This window comes from Crocodylus porosus, unplaced genomic scaffold (genome assembly GCF_001723895.1).
Source record: "Crocodylus porosus isolate Cpor-Errol unplaced genomic scaffold, CroPor_comp1, whole genome shotgun sequence".
NCBI lineage: Eukaryota > Metazoa > Chordata > Crocodylia > Crocodylidae > Crocodylus > Crocodylus porosus.
In genome coordinates, this window is record NW_017728918.1 from 45,817,728 (window position 1) to 45,835,555 (window position 17,828).

The 17,828-nt window shown below is 43.8% G+C and overlaps 1 protein-coding gene across 15 annotated transcripts in view; it reads right to left on the reverse strand.

Moving 5' to 3' along the window:
• Positions 1–17,828, reverse strand: part of DST (dystonin) — a 478,409-nt gene that overhangs the window by 147,823 nt on the left and 312,758 nt on the right. For 11 of the 15 annotated variants that reach the window (XM_019537571.1, XM_019537570.1, XM_019537564.1 and 8 more), the window contains 8 exons: positions 17,502–17,651; positions 15,062–15,277; positions 13,498–13,644; positions 12,238–12,471; positions 10,999–11,151; positions 7,680–7,913; positions 7,122–7,400; positions 4,271–4,816 (listed from right to left, as the gene is read on the reverse strand). In XM_019537571.1, the coding sequence (XP_019393116.1) occupies positions 4,271–4,816; positions 7,122–7,400; positions 7,680–7,913; positions 10,999–11,151; positions 12,238–12,471; positions 13,498–13,644; positions 15,062–15,277; positions 17,502–17,651 (1,959 nt within the window). The remainder of the gene's footprint in view (positions 1–4,270; positions 4,817–7,121; positions 7,401–7,679; positions 7,914–10,998; positions 11,152–12,237; positions 12,472–13,497; positions 13,645–15,061; positions 15,278–17,501; positions 17,652–17,828) is intronic. The other 4 variants (XM_019537575.1, XM_019537574.1, XM_019537576.1 and 1 more) reach the window with 1 other exon arrangement.

The following is a 17,828-nucleotide window of genomic DNA, read 5'->3' on the forward strand; positions in this document are numbered from 1 at the left end:
ACTAAGTCTGAACCTCCTAAAGAGCCTTAAAGGACGTACACCTTGTTTTGTTTTGTTTTTATAGATGCTGTTTTTTCCAGCAAGATACACTGAGATTCCGCTGTAAAATGCTTTCAGACATCATATAGTCCCAAGCAGTAAAAGATTGGGCAAATTTTCTAGTGTTTGGGGAGATACTTTTCATAGACAAAATACTGTGGTTGTATAATATCACAATATTTATCTTCTACTTTAAATATTTGTCTTCTGAAGCTCAGAAGAATGATATTTCACATTTGCTACTCGGTCTCCATCTAGTGGCTAAATATTAAAAAGACATTTCATGTATCTTTCCAAGTATCTAAGGAGCACATTTCTCACAAGACAACCACTCTCTCTACAATCTCTCAGTACTAATCCTCAAAGAAAACTTACAAAACACTTCTCAGAGACAAGAACTCCACTTCATCAGGCTCCTGGATACTAAAAATCATGGACTAAATATAGACATTGGATTTATAACCTGCCTGACATCTGAATCCCCAGTTACCCCCTTCTCCCCCATGCCCAGCCTGTCTCTCACCCACCGACTCCTCAATATACATCTTCACTGACTGCCTGTTTCACATGCATACCAAACCAGCCTCTGGCTTCTTTTTCATTCCATCCAGGCAGAGCATACATCAACTGCAGAAACTTCCTCAGTCTGACGAAGGGTTTTTAAACCCAAAAGCTTGCTTAAATTTTTTTTCCAGCTATTTAAGTTGATCTAATAAAAGATATCAGATTCACCCAAAGAACCTTGTCTGTCTAGGGACAACTAGCACCTTGGTACAACGGCCAAGTTTATGCACAAAATAGTATATATTCAAACACACTCTAAAGCTGAATTTTTTTATTTATATTTAAACAAAAAAAAAAAGAGGGGTGGGGCATCTGTCCAAAGCTCTTACCACTCCTGCAACCAATTTACTGAAACAAAATTTGTAAAGTATGTCTTTAAACATCTTCATGTTTAAAATTCTTAGAGACGCTTAATTTAATGAAGAAATGTCTAAGATTTTTATTTTGAATATTAAGGGCCAGCCACCACTCTCTGGGCACATCTACAAGCACCTATACATGTACACTGAGGCTGCTCTGATGCACTGTAATTACAATGAGTCAGAGCAGACTCCATTAATTACCATGCTCCAGTAGACTTCAGTGTCATATGTATCAGCCCCTGTGCAGAAAAATGGCCATGAGGGTGCTTGAACTTCAATGAGCTTTAGTTAAAGCACCTCCACCAACATTTTTCAGCATGGGAACACTGATACATGGGATGCTCCGGGCACTTTAATTGGAGTGGCTCATGGAGCTGCTCTAGTTAAAGTCCTGCCCCTCCCCCCCCCAGCATGTCTATAAACATCCTACATGTGCAATTAACATTAATGTGACTGAATAAGTAAGTAAGTTTAAGCATAATTATTTGCTGTGCTGCTGGATACACCTTGTATCTGACAGGGTTATACAGCAGCAGAGTAAATTAGTCTACTGTGCCCTAATTCCTGCACGCTTGTAAGTGATGACACTTCACTGCACATCGGATTAGTCTGCCACATAATAAAGCATCTCTACACACACAGAAACACCAATCATCATCTGCTGATATGAATGCACACAAAACAGAAGCTGTTTAAAAATGTTAAATATCTTTACAAATATGTCGGTTCCCTCGCCCAGAAAAGTACCATTCTCAGACAAATCATTTAGAGCAAATCCAATGTACAAACTGTAGAAGTTTGGATTTTACTTTTTATTCCAAGTCGAGAGGGAAAATGAAAATGAATTTTCCCAAACATGTGCAGGGAGGCCTATTCACAAGCTTTCAAAAAAACAGATTAGAATTTAGCTTGATGATGAAGATGTCGTGTCCTTAATCAAACTGTGAAAATGCAATTACGCAAAAGCTCGGTCATAAAACCATAAGAACAAGGAACGGTGGCCAGGAAATAAAGGATATCCTCTGTTGGCTTTGAAAACTGCTAGTGCCTAAAAATATGCAGCCAGAGAACAAACTTTGAGGTGCAAGAGTAGGCCTTAGTGCCATAAGCATCCTAGCCAAAGGCTGGCACTTCCCACCAACAAACACAGTAGCAGTAATAGACTCTGCAAGACTCTGACTTGAAGCCACAGACTCCCAAGATGACATGAACCCTAAGAACCAGTAGCAAAACCAGTGTGGGGTGATTGGGGGAGTTCCCCACAGTACTGACCTGTGGGGAGAGGGGTGTTCGCAGAAAAATAAAAGGTGCTGCCACAGCTACACAATCTACCAGTGGTAGAGTGGCAGCTGGAATTTGCTGCTGCCCCCATGGCTCCTGCTGCCCCAAACACCTAACTGCTTTGTTAAGCCTCTGACAAGGACACAGAAATAAATCTCTCAAACAGATACATGCAACCCTGATTTATAACTAAGATGTTTTCCTGGTTTTGTCAATACTGGACACTAAATAGAGTGCCAGGTGTTGTTATCCAAAGGCCATTCTGGGGTCAGATACAAAATGAGCTTGGTGACATCAATGAAGCATCTAGTGAGCAGGTGTCCACTAGGCTAATGGTCATAAGAGACAGAATTTCCTCTTCCCTAGAGGTATAATTTTAAGGCAGCTCTGATGCACATTAGCAGGCCAGCATGGAGAATCTGCTCTACCCATACTGTGCCTTTGTAGCAAACAAATGAAAGACTCTGAAAAGCATTAATATTCACTTTAAAAAAGAAAATAAACAATTATTTCTAGCACAATTATTCACAACACAAATTTAAAAAGTCTAGTGAGATTCTGTAAATATGCAGATGCTGTCCTATGGCAAAAGAATTAGTCTGCTCCCTCAGCAATGGGTGTGTTGGAGTGGAAGGGGTCAGCAAAGGGCACACGAACCACAAATGCCATATCTAGTCCTGTCCTGCAGGAGCTTTCCCACAGAAAACAGATATGAATTAGGGCTGGAGGACAGACTCCCATCCAGATCGTCTACATGTACAGGGCCATCACAGGATGTTTCCCCAGGACATCTTTGAGACTGCTAGGGTGGCAGATAACTAGGCTCGGCAGAAGAGTATGGAATTGCTCCTTTAAATCAACTGGTGTCTGTGAACTGCTGCCAAAAGTGGAGTTTAAACCAGGACAAACTAATTTAGGAGCTCAGCTAGACTAAGGCTTTCTATCAAACCTATATTTTTAATACTCATCTTGTCAAAGGTACGATTCCTACTGTAATTGTTTTATTAGTAAGACAAGAGATTGGCTAGCACAGGGATGGGCTACTCCACTTGCCAGTGGCCCCAGTGGTAGTGGCTCCTTCTGGATGCTGCCACTGGACTAAGCCCCACTGCCTGCGCACCCCAGCCTGTCCACCTAGCACCTGCCACTAGAGGCAGGACCCATGTGGGCAGGGCATGCAGCCATAAGGATGGGATGGGATAGGATGGGATGGGGGTGCAGCCAGAAGCAAAACAGGTGGGTGAGGCCGGGGAGACCCCAGGATTTTGAGAGGGCCAGGAATGAGCCTCTGTGACAAATGCGAGTTCTGCAGTCAGGGGCACACATGCGGCAGATTGCAGCTCTGCCCCAGCTCTGGCCCTATACTGTCATCACCTCAAGATCCCAGCCCCAGCCCTGGAGCACATTCCTGCCCACATTCTCCATGCCTGGCCCACACCACTCCTAACTGGTCTCCATGGAGAGCCCAGGAGTGTGGGGCTATGATAGTGTGGCCACGTAGGCTGGGACAGAGCCCCAGTTCTGTGGCCCCATGCTGTAATGGCCCTGTGCTCCCCATGGAGACGGACCGGAAAGCAGTGCAGGCAAGAGGCATGGAGTCTGGCCACCAGCTGGATCTGCCATTTTTCCCACCCCTGAAATAACACATAGAAGGAAACATTACAAAGTACACTTCATGGACAGATATAGTATCTAGACCAATGAGAGGGGCCAGTGAATGTATTTCCTTCTCAACACGTTACTCAGCCTTGCTGCTTTAAGAAATTCAGAGATTTTTAAGACCATATGGGACTGCTAGCTCATCTAGTCTGACCTCCTGTAAAACATAAGCCATAGAACCAAATAGTATGATTTTGACTGAAGCACTTCTAAGAAGGTATCCAATCTTGATATGAAGGCCTCAAGTAATGGAAAATCTACCACTTTTCTTGGTAGTTTGTCCATTGCTTAACCTGTTATTCACCCAAAAATTTTACAAGCCAGCTAGTCCCCCCTTAATTTATTTGGTGATAAATAAAACTTACCTTAGTATAGAGAGATTTGAAGCGATCTGAAGCACTATCCAGTTTATTCTGTACCTCCGTGTAAGTAACTGAAGTATCAAGACCATCTCTGTCAACCTTAACACCTTCTCTTTTGCTACAAGACCTAGCAGCATCCAAAACTCTCTGTCCAGAAATTGTAATGTACCGCAAGTCACCTTTGTGAGAAATAACATCTTCTGAAAAACTCTTTTGTCTTTTTAGTTTGTCCATGATACCACTGAAGTCAGAAGCACCAGCCTCCAAGTTTTCCAGTTCTTGTTCTGACACCCGTAGCCAGTTTTCAAATTCATTATAATCTGTATCAAATTTCTCAAGTTCTTCCTGCAGAGAATGTGTTAACTTCATTTTCTGTTCTGACTCAGCTAAAGCAGTTTCATACTGTGCCTTCAATTCCTTCATATTCCTTTCCATCTTCTCTTTTTCTTCAAGAGAAAGATAGTGGCCTTGTTTCTCAAGCAGAGCTTGCGCAGACTGAGTTGCTATTATGACAGCCTGCTGCTGTGAAATAATTTTCTCATGTTGAGCCTACAATAGAAATATAAAAATGCTATGATTACACCTTCATACAGGGTTCCAAATAATTAAATGCTTTTCTTTCTGTTTTGACTGATCAGTTAACACTTTTAAAGCAATCTAACTAAACATGCCACTCCTCTTTATCATATAACATCTTCAAATTTTAGTGGTACTTATGGGATCCTAACTGTATATAGAAGTGAAGCCTTTTGAGCATAAGTGGAACTTGGAAGTATGCTGATGCTTATCAAAATAAGAACAATATATTCATATCTCTATAAAATATATCTAGTACAGTGAAACCTGCAGAATAGTCCATGATTGAGAGGAAACCCCCATCTCAGAAGCAATTACTTTAATGTTTTCCAACATTTTTTACTTAATCATTAGAGTAGTCAAAAATTTCCTCATTGACTTGGATCACTGCCCAAAGCAGGACTCATTATAAAAAGTGCAATGGCAGAGGTTGTCAACTGGGGTATGTGTACCTGTGTGGGTACTTGGAAAGGTGATACAGGGTATGCGCAGGTGGGCAGGAATGGAGCAAGGCGGGGGCGGGGGGATGAAGGCAGCAGCGCCCCTCTGAGGACAGATGTGGGGCAGGGGGGGAGAGGGCCTCACATGTGGCGGTTGCCACCACTGCCTTCCACCACCCTGTGCTGCCACCCACCACCCTGCACTGCTGCCTCCCAGGAGCAGGGTCAGGGGGGTGAGGGCAGCTGCTCCCCACTGTGGGCCACGTAGGCACCACCCAGCCGGCGGCTCCACAGGCTGATGGGCAGCGCATGATTGGCCGGGCACAAGGCCTGTCAGCAGCCCATGGAGCCATATATGCGACTGGCCATGGAAAAGTGGGGTATGGAGGTGGTGCAGGGCAGTGGGTGGCAGCGGTGGCAGTGTACACAGGACGGTGGGTGGCAGCAGTGGCACAGAGTGGTGGGTGGTGGCAGTGGCTGCCTCATGTGAGCCTCCCCACCTCTGCTGCGTCTGACTGCCACCACCAGAAGGGGTACATTTGTTAAAAAAGGTTGAAAACCCTTTATATAGACAGTTTTTTATATGTTAAGGTATTTCTTCACCTGTTGCCTATGCTATAACTGTTTATTCAAACTGTATACAGTGCCAGTTACATCAAGGGAAGTACACATATTTCCTTTTATGTTTTGAATTACTCATTATCCTGGTCATTCCTCATTTTATTTTTCCATGCTTCAGTTTTAATTAATAGTTTTAAAGTACTTATCAAACATCTTTATTTACAGAATGCTGGTCTTTTTGTCATAAAAAACTGATTCATGATGCATGCAATATTAATTCAGCCAAGTTAATACTTGTAAATCATACAAGTTAGAACTACATTCTCAAACAATCTGAATTATGGCATAACCTTTCATAAAACCTCAGTTTTTGAAACACTTCACTTTACCACAGAAACAACAACAAGGTGTCTTGTAGAATAGCCTGCTACAGGCAACCCCCAATTAACATTGTTTTTGGAATTTTATTTCCCATTTTTCAGCCAGCTCTAGTAGATACCAGACATGATCATATTTCCATTTTCTGAGGCTTTATAAGGAAGCTACTCTGATCATTTGGTTTCAGATGAGCAAAGCTACATCTAAAGTCAAATTAGGGCGTGATAAACAAATATGATCTTTAAGTGCCAGCTGGTTTGACTGCAGTGCCAGCTGGTCTGACTGCAATATCCATCCAATTTAAAATTGCTGTGGTATTTTACAGCTCCTGCAGAAGTTTTCAGAGGTATTGCCCCACACTGCCTCACTTTTAAAGTGACAGATTATAAACTAATAATTCCAAACTTCAAATATCTGCAGCTGTATGTAATTCATGCCCAAGGGAAAACATGAGAGGATGAATAATTTAACTGTTAGAAAGATTTTGGTAAGAACTGTGGCAGTATTATAGCACCATGGCTCTACCTATTGTTCTTTATTTATCAAAAGTAAGCACTTAAAAAAAGACCATGTTGAATTCATTTCTGCCTAGAAAAGAATGGCCATAATTGGATATCCATTTGGATAGCAGCATTTACTACTGAAAACTCCAGCTTTTCTCCAGTCTTACGACAGAAAGTAACAGTGGTACCTGTGATGTAAATGGCACATTAATGCCCCCTACAGTAACAGAATATTTACAGAAGCACATAAATTATTTCTTAGATGCCTAATGAAAGTCTTTTGAAGTCAATGAAAAAAATTCAGCTGACCTCAGTTAGTCCTGAATTTGCACCCAGGGACTTGTCACCTTATTATCCAGGTCCTGAATATTTCTAGTCATTGGTAATATACAGTACCTTGACTTTCTGATACTGCTGGTTGAGATTATCTTCTGTGGTTTTTACTAGGCCATCCACTTGCACTTCAGCTGGTTGAAGTTCCAACAGGTTACCATTGACATCATCCTCTTCTCCTTCCAAAGCCTTCTCAGCCCCTTCTTTATAATGTATTCCATTCTGTTCTATTGCCTGCTTAAGTTTCCTGCCACGCTCTGCTTCCTTATCCACATTTGATAGCCAATCCAAGAGATTTTCTATTGTATTTTTACTCTCTTTCAGTTGTTCTATGGCTGCAACCTACATACAGAAAGTTCACAATTTGGATCTCTTTTAGTTTTCATATAATTTCAAATGCAGATAGTGCAATCATTTTAAAATGTTTTTTAAAAATGTTGAAGCTGTTTACTAACATATTGCAAATTTACTGTATTTGTAAAACATCCAAGCAGTAATTGCTGGAAACCTAGGTAAAATATTACTTAATATCATATTAGTAAAGCAGAAATAAGTGGAAAGATTAGTCCCATTAAAACTTATAGTAATTCAAATAAAGATGTAAACTGGTAGCATGAGAACCTTTTCTGTTTCCTGCTTAATTGCTGTTGTCATAGCTTTATCCAGCTCTTTCTTGGACTCTTCTGCCTTTTGACTAAGCAGCAAACACTTTGTCTTAGCCTCATTAAGTTTATGTTCAAGAGCAGTCTTGTCTTCTTGTGACAGCTTTTCTCCATTTTCTTTCAGGAACATCTCAGTGTCTTTCACAATCTCTGCCAGTGCCTGTGCACTTAACTGCATGTCTTTCTGTATCTCCTTGTAGGGAAAAATAACAAATAATAATAAGTAAATTATTTACCTGTATTTTGCTTCAAACTTCTCAGAAACTCCTCAGCCAGAGAGACAAGATAATTTATCTTCATCCCACCTACCCGTGTTACCTGGAGTTTATTGTGGTAAATTAAGCTGGAACAGGCATTCAACGCCAGTGCTGCAGATTTCCAGGAAGTCTGCAGCACTGGAAACTGTAGCAAAGAGAGGGGTGCACAAGTACCTTAGGCAGCTGGCTGGAGAGGAACTAAGTCCCCATGTGGGTATCAGCTGGAGGTAGCTGCAGGGGACAGGCAGCCCCAACTGCCTAGGGGAGAAGACCATGCTCTCTTGCCCCTGCCTTCCCTGTGGGCAAACTGGTGGTGTAATTGAAGCCCTGGCTGCTGCCCTGCAAGCATAATAGCTTCTAGGGCAGCAACCAGGACTGACAAACAGAGCTGGCAGTGCCTGAAGCTGCACAGCACTAGAATCTGCCCTTTGAATAGCACCAGATTTCTTGATGCAAACTGAAGAGCCTTCTCTGCCAGCTGGATTGCTGTAAAACTTAGCTTGCTCAAAGTGTTATATACGTTAGCTGGATATTTCTCTTCAATACCTCTACTTGCAAAAAATCAAGCACATTAACACCATGGTAGGAGGGCCAGTATGAGAGCCTGGACTAGCTCTTATTCCTAACTTCTTCCACAGTCAGTTCTTGCCAATTTTTTGTGAAGTTCAGACTAAAATCAATAAAATAGGCCATTCCAGAATTACTATAGTTGCTGCTATTTAAACATGTTTTTTTCCCCTAAGATCTTAAGAAAGTATGCTGGGATGACCTTCTAGCTCATCCAATCCAGTACTCTCTACTGCAGTCACCATATCATATATTCCTTAATTCCTTCCAGGAATCAATAATGCTCCATATTTAAACCAGTTAGACTTTTTTTTTTGCTCCCATAACTCCTCCTGAAGGCTCTTTAAGAACTTCACCCTCAACATTTCCAACTCCAATTTATTTACAGCTGATTTATGCCTATTTATCCTTGTGCCAGCATTTCCTATTGTCTTTTATCCTGGATGAGGGGTGTCAAACATACAGCCTGAGGGCTTGATCCAGCCTGTGGAGCCTGCCATCTGGGCAGACCTACACAGGGCACAGCACACACCAGACCAGTCCCATAGGCAGGGCCCATTCTGGCCACTCAAAGATTGTGCAGTACAAGTAGGTACATGTACTCTGGATCCTGGAGCAGCCAGAATGGGTGCCGTATGTAGCGCAGTCTGGCCAGAGGGCATGTAGCACAAATCCCAGACTAGCTGGAGCAGCAGCCTGTTCCAGTTGGACTGTGCCACATGGGATGTGTACTGTACATGGCACCTGCCCCAGAATTACCAGGACTGTGTTGGACATGGTGCCTATTCCAGCCAGTCCAGGACCTGTGATGCATGCAGCACCTGTGGGGCTGGATGGAAATTTGATACCCTGTCCTACATAGTTCTCTTCTAGCTATGGACACCCACCAACCTTCATTTTGCCAAGCTAAACAAGCCAGATTCTTTTAATCTTCTCTTGTAAGATAAGCTTTTTGTATGCCAATCATCCTTTCTCCCTACCCCCAGGACTCAAGTTTTAACTAGAGTGCCCATATTTAAGAAAGGGAAGAAGGAGGATCCAGGGAACTACAGACCAGTCAGCCTCACCTCAGGCCCTGGAAAAATCATGGAGCAGATTCTCAAGGAATCCATTTCTAAGTGCTTGAATGAGACAAAGATGATTAGTAACAATCACCATGGATTCACCAGGGCTGAGTCATGCCTGACCAAACTGCTTACCTTCTATGATGAGATGACTGGCTTTGTGAATGCAGGGAGATGAGTGGATGTGGTGTACCTTGATTTTAACAAGGATTTTGATATGGTTTTCCACAACATTCTCCCAGGCAAACTAAGGAAGTATGGGCTGGATGAATGGACTGTAAGATGGATAGAAAACTGGCTGGAGCACTGGGCTCAGAGAGCAGTAATCAATGGCTCAATGTCTAGCTGATAACCAGTATCAAGTGGAGTACCCCAGGGGTATCAAGTGGAGTACCCCAGGGGTCGGTCCTGGGGCTGGTTTTGTTCAATGTCTTTATTAATGGCCTGGAAGATGACATACACTGCACCCTTAGCAAGTCTGCAGATGAAAACAAGCTGTGGGGAGTAGTAGATATGCTGGAGAGTAGGGCTAGAATTCAGAGTGACCTAGTCAAAGTGGAAGATTGGGCCAAAAGGAATCTCATGAGGTTCAACAAGGATAAGTGCAAAGTCCTGCACTTAGGATGGAACAATCTCATGCACTGGTACAGGCTGGGGCTGACTGGCTGGGCAGCAGCTCTGCAAAAAAGGGCCTGGGGGTTACAGTGAAAATGAGCCAACAGTGTGTCCTTGTTGCCATGAAGACTAACGGCATACTGGACTATATTGGTAGGTGTGTTGCCAGTAGGTCAAGGGAAGTGATTATTCCCCTCTATTCAGCACTGGTGAGGCCACATCTGGACTACTGTGTTCAGTTTTGGGGTCCCAATAAGGAAACCAAAAAGTGGACGAATTGGAGAGTCCAGCGGAGGGCAACAAAAATGGTAAGGGGACTAAGGGACATGACTTATGAGGAAAGACTGAGGGAACTGGGCTTATTTAGTCTAGAGAAGATAAGACAGAGAGGATTTAAGAGCAGCCTTCTCTCAAACCTGAAGGAGTGCTCAACAGGATGGAGCTAGACTGTTCTCAGTGGTGGCAGATGATAGAACAAAGAGCAACAGTCTCAAGTTCCAGCAAGAGAAGTTTAGTTTAGACATTAGGAAGAATTTTCTCGCTAGGAGGGTATTAAAGCACTGGAACAGTTTACCCAGAGAGGTGGCAGAAGTGCCATCCTTGGAGGTTTTTAAAACCCAGCTAGACGAAGCCTTGGCTGGGATGATCTAGTTGCAAACGGTTCTGCTTTAAGCAGGGGTTTGGACTAGCTGACCTCCTGAGGTCCCTTCCAACCGTAACTTTCTATGATTCTAAATCTTCTTTCACGAGCATGAATGAACAGAATTGTACAAACCTCTTGTTTAGTTTGGTATTGCTCTAACTCAGCCTTGCTGTCTCCAATAACAAGAGTTTCTTGGTGACCAATAAGCCGATTTTCTGTTTGTGTCAGGAGATCACATATTTCCTGCAATTTCTCTTTGCATTCCTGCTGCTGTTCAGCCACATCCTATATTACAGCAAAACAACAACCAAAAAACAAAATTTGCATAAGTTTCATTAGAAGCTCCCATATGAACTACATTTAGAGTACAATAGTGCAAGGCAATCATTTTAAAAGTATGCTGTAAACATGATAGCAGTGGTACACAGGTTGAGCAAGGTGAATACACTGTAGTTATGGATAAACCTCTCAAATGCTGTAAGTACAAGAGACCATGTATTGATGGAACTGCCCAAAAGAAGTCTGGCCATGCATATGCGAGAAAGATGAAACCTCCAAACGACAGAAGCGAAAATCCACATCTCTTAATCACTTGAAACCTGAGATAAACGCAATTAATTCTGAAAAAGGATATTAAAACAGAGGTTAGTTGTGATTGTTGTGTTAGCTCAGTTGGTATGCACAATATGTTACCTAATAGTAATTGCCGGCCTTTTGAGCAACAAAAAGGAACAAGACATGCAAGTTCCTGACTGCTACCAAGTTCTCTCTCATTCACCAATTTTTATCTATTGCCTGGTAGAAGAAAACTTGAGAAAACTTATAATCTTTCAAAAACCTCAGATTCCCAAGTAACCTTTCAGAATGCATAAACAGGAGAGGAGGAGGTACTCTCTGAGGTTTATATTTACATTTCTATGAAAAAGGGAGGTGAAACTGTACTATAAGCATTCTCTTGGCCAGCCTTGTTGATAGTTATTAAATTAAAATTGCAATTACTACATTATTCATTACTATGCATAGTCATAAATAGTTTTCCTTCATACTAAAAAAAGTACAGGCTTGATCATGCCATATCTATGTACATCATGGTTTCTGAAAACTCAGGTATTTGACCACTTTTCTAATAGCGTAGTACTCAAAGTTGTGGTCACAAAAGGAAAAGAACAGAACAGCAATTCACAAACTCTGACTGCTACTACCTTTGTAGAATTGTGAGGGCAAAAAGAATACATTGTATAAAATAGGCTTAATCCATAGAGGAGGTTTGTCAAGCAAATCTTCTCTGAAATGCGATTGTTATATATTGTTATTAAATTTCCTCATCCATAGCATAAAACACTAGGCACACGTTTACACAGAAAGGCAAACCTTCTGATCACCAACATCTTGTGCTGCTTGTAACAGACTCTCTAAACTCTCCACATGAGATATAATTGCTTCCTGTACTTCCTGAAAAGATTTCTGGGTAATATTTAAAAGCCTCAGCAGTTGTTTGCTCTGATTAGGGGAAAGATCTTGGGCATGCTCAGAAATGAAGAACTGAACATCAAATGCAGTGGATTCCAGTTGCATTTTTGTATAGGCAACCTCTTTTGCAGCATGCTGTAAATAAAGAAAAGAGAAATAACCAACAATAAACAAACATTCACTAACAGACAGAGCATATTTTTTAGAAAAATATCACTGTCCTATGTAACTTGCCCCATGTTTAGATATGTTTTTGAGGCAACTTTTAGATGGGATTAATATATAACACCACCAGGCAACTGGCTGAGTTTGTGGAAATATTGCCTTTCTGATCACTAAGATTGCTATGTAGGGGCCCAAAAAAGTAAGGGCTCAACACCTTTTTCTTTTCTTCTCTCTCCTCACTTTTCAGAGGACTAACTGACCTGTAGAACTGAATTGCTGGCTCCAGAGTTGAGTTCATCTACCTGGCAAAAACAGTATGCAGGGATGCAAAAGCAGTATCTCAAGATGTAGAAATATAAGTGTGTTTAATTAAGATATTGTCTTTCTTGCCTTTCTCTAACCCTTGTGGCCATGCTCTGTCCACACCCATAATGTAAGAAAAACCCCTCTCATTTTCAGCTATACAATTAAATTACTATGTATTTTGAAAACTTATTGTCAACTTATTGAACCTAATAGTCACCATTAATTTTACAGTTCACATATGCGTTTAAATGCGTGGTTTATTCACTGAAATATTTCAGTTTTTTAAATGTATAATTCTTGATTTTTTTCCTTGATTTTGTGTCTAAGTATCTACTTAGAGATGCTTGAGAAATATATGTAAAATTTATTGAAAAATGAAGTTTCAGCATTAGGATATAAATACAATAAGAGAGGTTGAAACAGAACACTTCCAGGGCCGTGATCAGATCTGTTACCGCAATTACAGGCAAAGCTAGCACTATGATATCTATTCTGTTGGCCAAAATTCCTCTTACGGGTTTCAGGAAAGGAATGGCAGATGAATGTTTTAATGTTGGCTTATTATACATGTTTACTTGTCATTTAAAGCAATATATCCTATGAAATAGTTGCAATTTAAAGTGCAACTGTATAAAATAATTTTTAATAAATACCTACATTATTTTACCTTTTACCATAAATGATACCTACCTTAAGTAGTTGTAAGTTTTGCTTTACATCCTCTATATCACTTGTATTCACCATCAAGTCATTCACAATTTTACTATTTTCTTTGATCCAGTCTGAGAACTTCTGAAGTCTGCTTAGATGTTCCCAATGCAGTTCTGCAAGCTTAGACTAGAAAGGGAAGTTATAGCTTTATTTAGAGTGTCATAGACAAATAAGCCACAAGCTGATACTAACTGAAGGAAAATACACATTTCCCTTGCCAACTGCAAGGGTTAGGTTCTGGAAAGTTCCCATGGTTGGCAAAACCACGGCTGGTAAAACTAAAGGCTTATGGGAACAATGGGGTTAGGGACTTAAATACTGTACAGTATAGTGTAGAGGTTTACCTTGCCAACTGCTGGGGTTAGGTTCCTAAAAGTTCCCGTGGTTGGCAAAACTGTGGTAGGCAAAACAAAATGTTTATGGGAAAAATGGCAGGTGGCGGGCTGATGCACAGCCATGGAAAACTGTGGTTATTCAGAACTGTATACCGTGGTAGCCAAAATGGTATATAGAATATTAAGCGTGGATACTCAAAACTGTGTTTGGCAAAACCATGGTTGGCAAGGGAAACTTGTATAAAAATCATTTTTACTTACCTTTAATACACAGGGTGATCAACCAGGTGTAGGCGTACCCCTAGGGGTACTTAGACAGGTTACAGGGGTTACGTACCAGCGGGCGGAGATGGAGCGCACCCAGGGTGAAGAAGCAGTGTCTCCCCTGGTGCATTTGCCTCTTACCTGGGGGTGGGGAAGGGAGAGGTGGAAGAGGAGGGGAGGGACACAGTGGCCTGTCCACCCATACCCCTGGCTGAGCCACTGGACTCAGACTGTCTCACGACCCAACCTGGCCGGGGCTGCTGTTCCCTGCCGCTCTGTTTCCTTCCCCCACAATCAGGTGCGGCAGGAAGCAGAGAAGCCATGTGGGGATCTCCTTGCCTGCCATTCCTTGCCCTGCGTTGGCCTAGCGATGCACCTCCTGCACGTGGGGCTGCACTGAGGGCTGAGGCATGGGGCTCCTCCCCTCAAACTGGCTGCAGGCACAGAAGGCGCACTTCCAGAGCTGTATAGGGTGGGCAGCGGTGGGTGAGGAGATCCTCGTGCAGCTTCTCTGCTCCCTGTCACGTTGCGTCATGGGGGAGGGAAGCAGGGCAGCAAGGAACAGTGGCAAGCGGGCGTGCTGTTACCTGCCTCTGCGGGTAGGGCAGCTCCCCGCCACTGCATGCACCTCCAGCAGGGCTGAGGGCCACCTCTGGCTGGGGAAGCAGGGGAAGGGGAGTCATGAGCAGAGCCAGGGCATTGGTGGGCTGATGCATGGCCACAGAAAACCATGGTTAGCCAAAACTGTATACCATGATACCCAAAATGGTTTACAGAATATTAACCATGGATACTCAAAACCACAGTTGGCAAAACCGTGCTTGGCAAGGGAAACCTATAAACATTTATTTTTATTTAGATAAAACCAAAACAAAATATTCCTTTTAAGTTGAACTACTTCAAACAAGTAAACAAAGAAACAAAAAAGTTAGATAGGTACATACCATTTCAGTGTCAACAGCAAGGACTATTTGTTTTGCAAGATTTGAAGATATATCACAGACCACATAAAAAGCCTTCTGCACATATTCATAGCTTAATTTTAGCCCCTTAAGTTGCTCTTTGGGAATATCTTTGTGATAAAACTTTAAAAACTCCTCTGTCAACTTCAGATCTTTTTTTAGAACAGCAGCAAAACTGGCCAGTCTTGATTCAAATGACTGCAAAAATATACATCGGGTGTATTAAATATACTTAGAAAAAGAGGTTTAAACATAAATTAATTAAGTAATTTAATTACTTTAATTTTAAAATTTGAACCAAATGTGCTCTTTCTCTTTGGACTATTTCTAGCATTCACCATCAAGGGGCGCATGCGAACAAGCACACACATGCCTCTTGCAGCATCTCAAACTCCTTTGAGATGCGGCAAGATGCACATGCGGAAACAAAAAAAAGTTCCCTGTGCTGCATATTTACAGCACGGTGGCAAACTTAGACCCCTGGATATCCAGGGGTAAAAAAAAGCACAATGAAACAGCAGTGCAAGACATGGTCCCGGGCCATAGCCTGAGGCAACTGGATGCTTGGGTCCTTCATAGAGATGCTCTCTCTGGTAACCAGCCACAGCGTCTGTATTGCTGTCTCTTGCCCTGCTGCTGAACCATACTGCCTGCCTGTATGTCCCGGCACTCGAAAACAAAACAAAAAAACCCCCAAACCTCGCACTCACTGGCTGTAGCGGTGGCCATGGGGGCCACTAGGGACTCCTGGCAAAGCCCTGCCATGCAGCAGGCAGCATCCCCAGCTACCGGGAATCTGCACTGCCACTCTCAGATCATGCGGGTGTTGCGTGGCTCGGAAGGGCGCCATGAGGTACCACAAGGCACCACATACTGTCTGGAAGCTCGGAGCAGCTCCAGCTGTCACTCAGAGCCCAGTACCGCTCAGCCCCAGTGGCCCTGAGCTCCCAGACAGTGTGCGGCGCCCTGCCAAGCTGCGCTGCATCCACGTGGTCTGACAGTGACATCACGGGTGCCGGGCAGCTGGGGCTGCTCCCCACTGCCCCTGCCATGCAGGAGGATTCTTCCATGAGGTCCCAGGGGCCATGACAGCCATTGCTATGGCCAGTGACTGCGGAGTGTGGGTGGGGGTTTTTTGAGTGACACTGGGGCTGGGTAGGGCAGTGACTGGGGGCTGGGACCAGGTGGAGAAATGACTGGGAGGGCTGGGGGAGCAAGCAGGTGATGGGGCTGGATGAGGCAGCTATCAGGGGAGCTGGGGAAGCCAGCGGGGGATGGGGCCAGGTGTGGGGTATGTGGGCCCTGTGGGGGGGGCAGTAGCCTTTGTAAGCAGCCCCCCCTCACAGCTCATGGACTGCTCCCGCATGGTGCTACAGTTCCCCAATGGGGGCTACGGTCCCCCAATGGGGCCCATAGCCCCCCAAGAGGGTGCAGCCACCCAACAGGGGCCTAGAGCCCCCCAACAGGGGGTCACTGGGGCCTCCTGACAGAGCTCCCCCCACACAGTGGGGGGGAGTGGAAACTGGCCCCGGCCACCTGGCACTGGCACTGGCACTGGCACTGCCCCATTGCACAGGTGTGGCCTGGGTTGGCAGGGCATCGCATGGCTCCACATGCTATCAGGCAGCTGGGGCCACTCAGGCTGAGCGGTGTGGGGAGGGTGACAGCCACAGCAGCCCCACCTGCCTGACAGCACACAGAGCCACATGGCACCCTGTGAGATGGGGCAGTGGCAGTACCAGTGCCAGGTGGCTTACACCGGTCCACGCTGCCCCCCGCTTCCTCGTGCTGTGCAGGGGGCCTCTGCCAGGAGGCCCCAGTGACTCCGACGGCCACTGCTACTACTGGTGAGCGTGGGTTTTTTTGGGGGTGGCATGGGTTGAGTCCAAGATTGCTGGAGCTGGGTGGGGGGCTGATCAGGGATGGGGATGGGCAGGGGGGGCAATTGGGGAGCAAGGGCCAGGCGGGGGGGCAATCAGGGAGTGGGGGCTGGGGCCAGGCATGCCCCACCCCCCCATGGTTCCCTTTCCCCTCCTCCAGTCCCCCGCACTTACTTACCTGGCATGAATCTGGGTCCAGATCCCTGCAGCCTGCATCACTGCTTGCCGCGCATGGCCAGGCAGCATGCTTCAGCAGTGGGGCAAGACCAGCCATAGAAACTCCCTGGCTGGCTGCCAGAGTGTCTCTATGGAGGACCCGAGGCCCCAGTTGCCTCATGGATATTTTTTTTTTGAGCCCCAGGTATTTTTTTTTTGCACACTTTTTTGCCCAGGGTATTTTTTTTGTTATTGCATGTGCCTCTTGCAGCATCTCGAAAGGCTTTGACACGCTGCAAGATGCACATGCACGCTTGCCTAAACGCACCCAAGGTATCCAAATGCTACTTCGTGCATCTTAGAAATAAGCAATATAACACTCTTACCTCTAATTGTTCAAGTTGGGATTTTAGCATTTCCAAGTTGTTACTAATGGGCTGCTGATTATCTAAGTGGAATTTCATATCCTGAACCACTGTCAAATGGTGTTGCAATTTCTTGGTGTACTTTAAACACAGCTGTACTCCACCGATCAACTGAAAATGTTTTAAAAAAGAAGAAATATTATCTAAACAACATGCATAAAATTAAGGAATAAAGAAATATAAAAATTGATTTCATTACAATTTGTTTTATATTTATCACTTTAGTGTTCTTTTTCCTGGCTCAGTAATGTTTTCCCATATTCAACACGTGATTCCTTTAAAATGGAA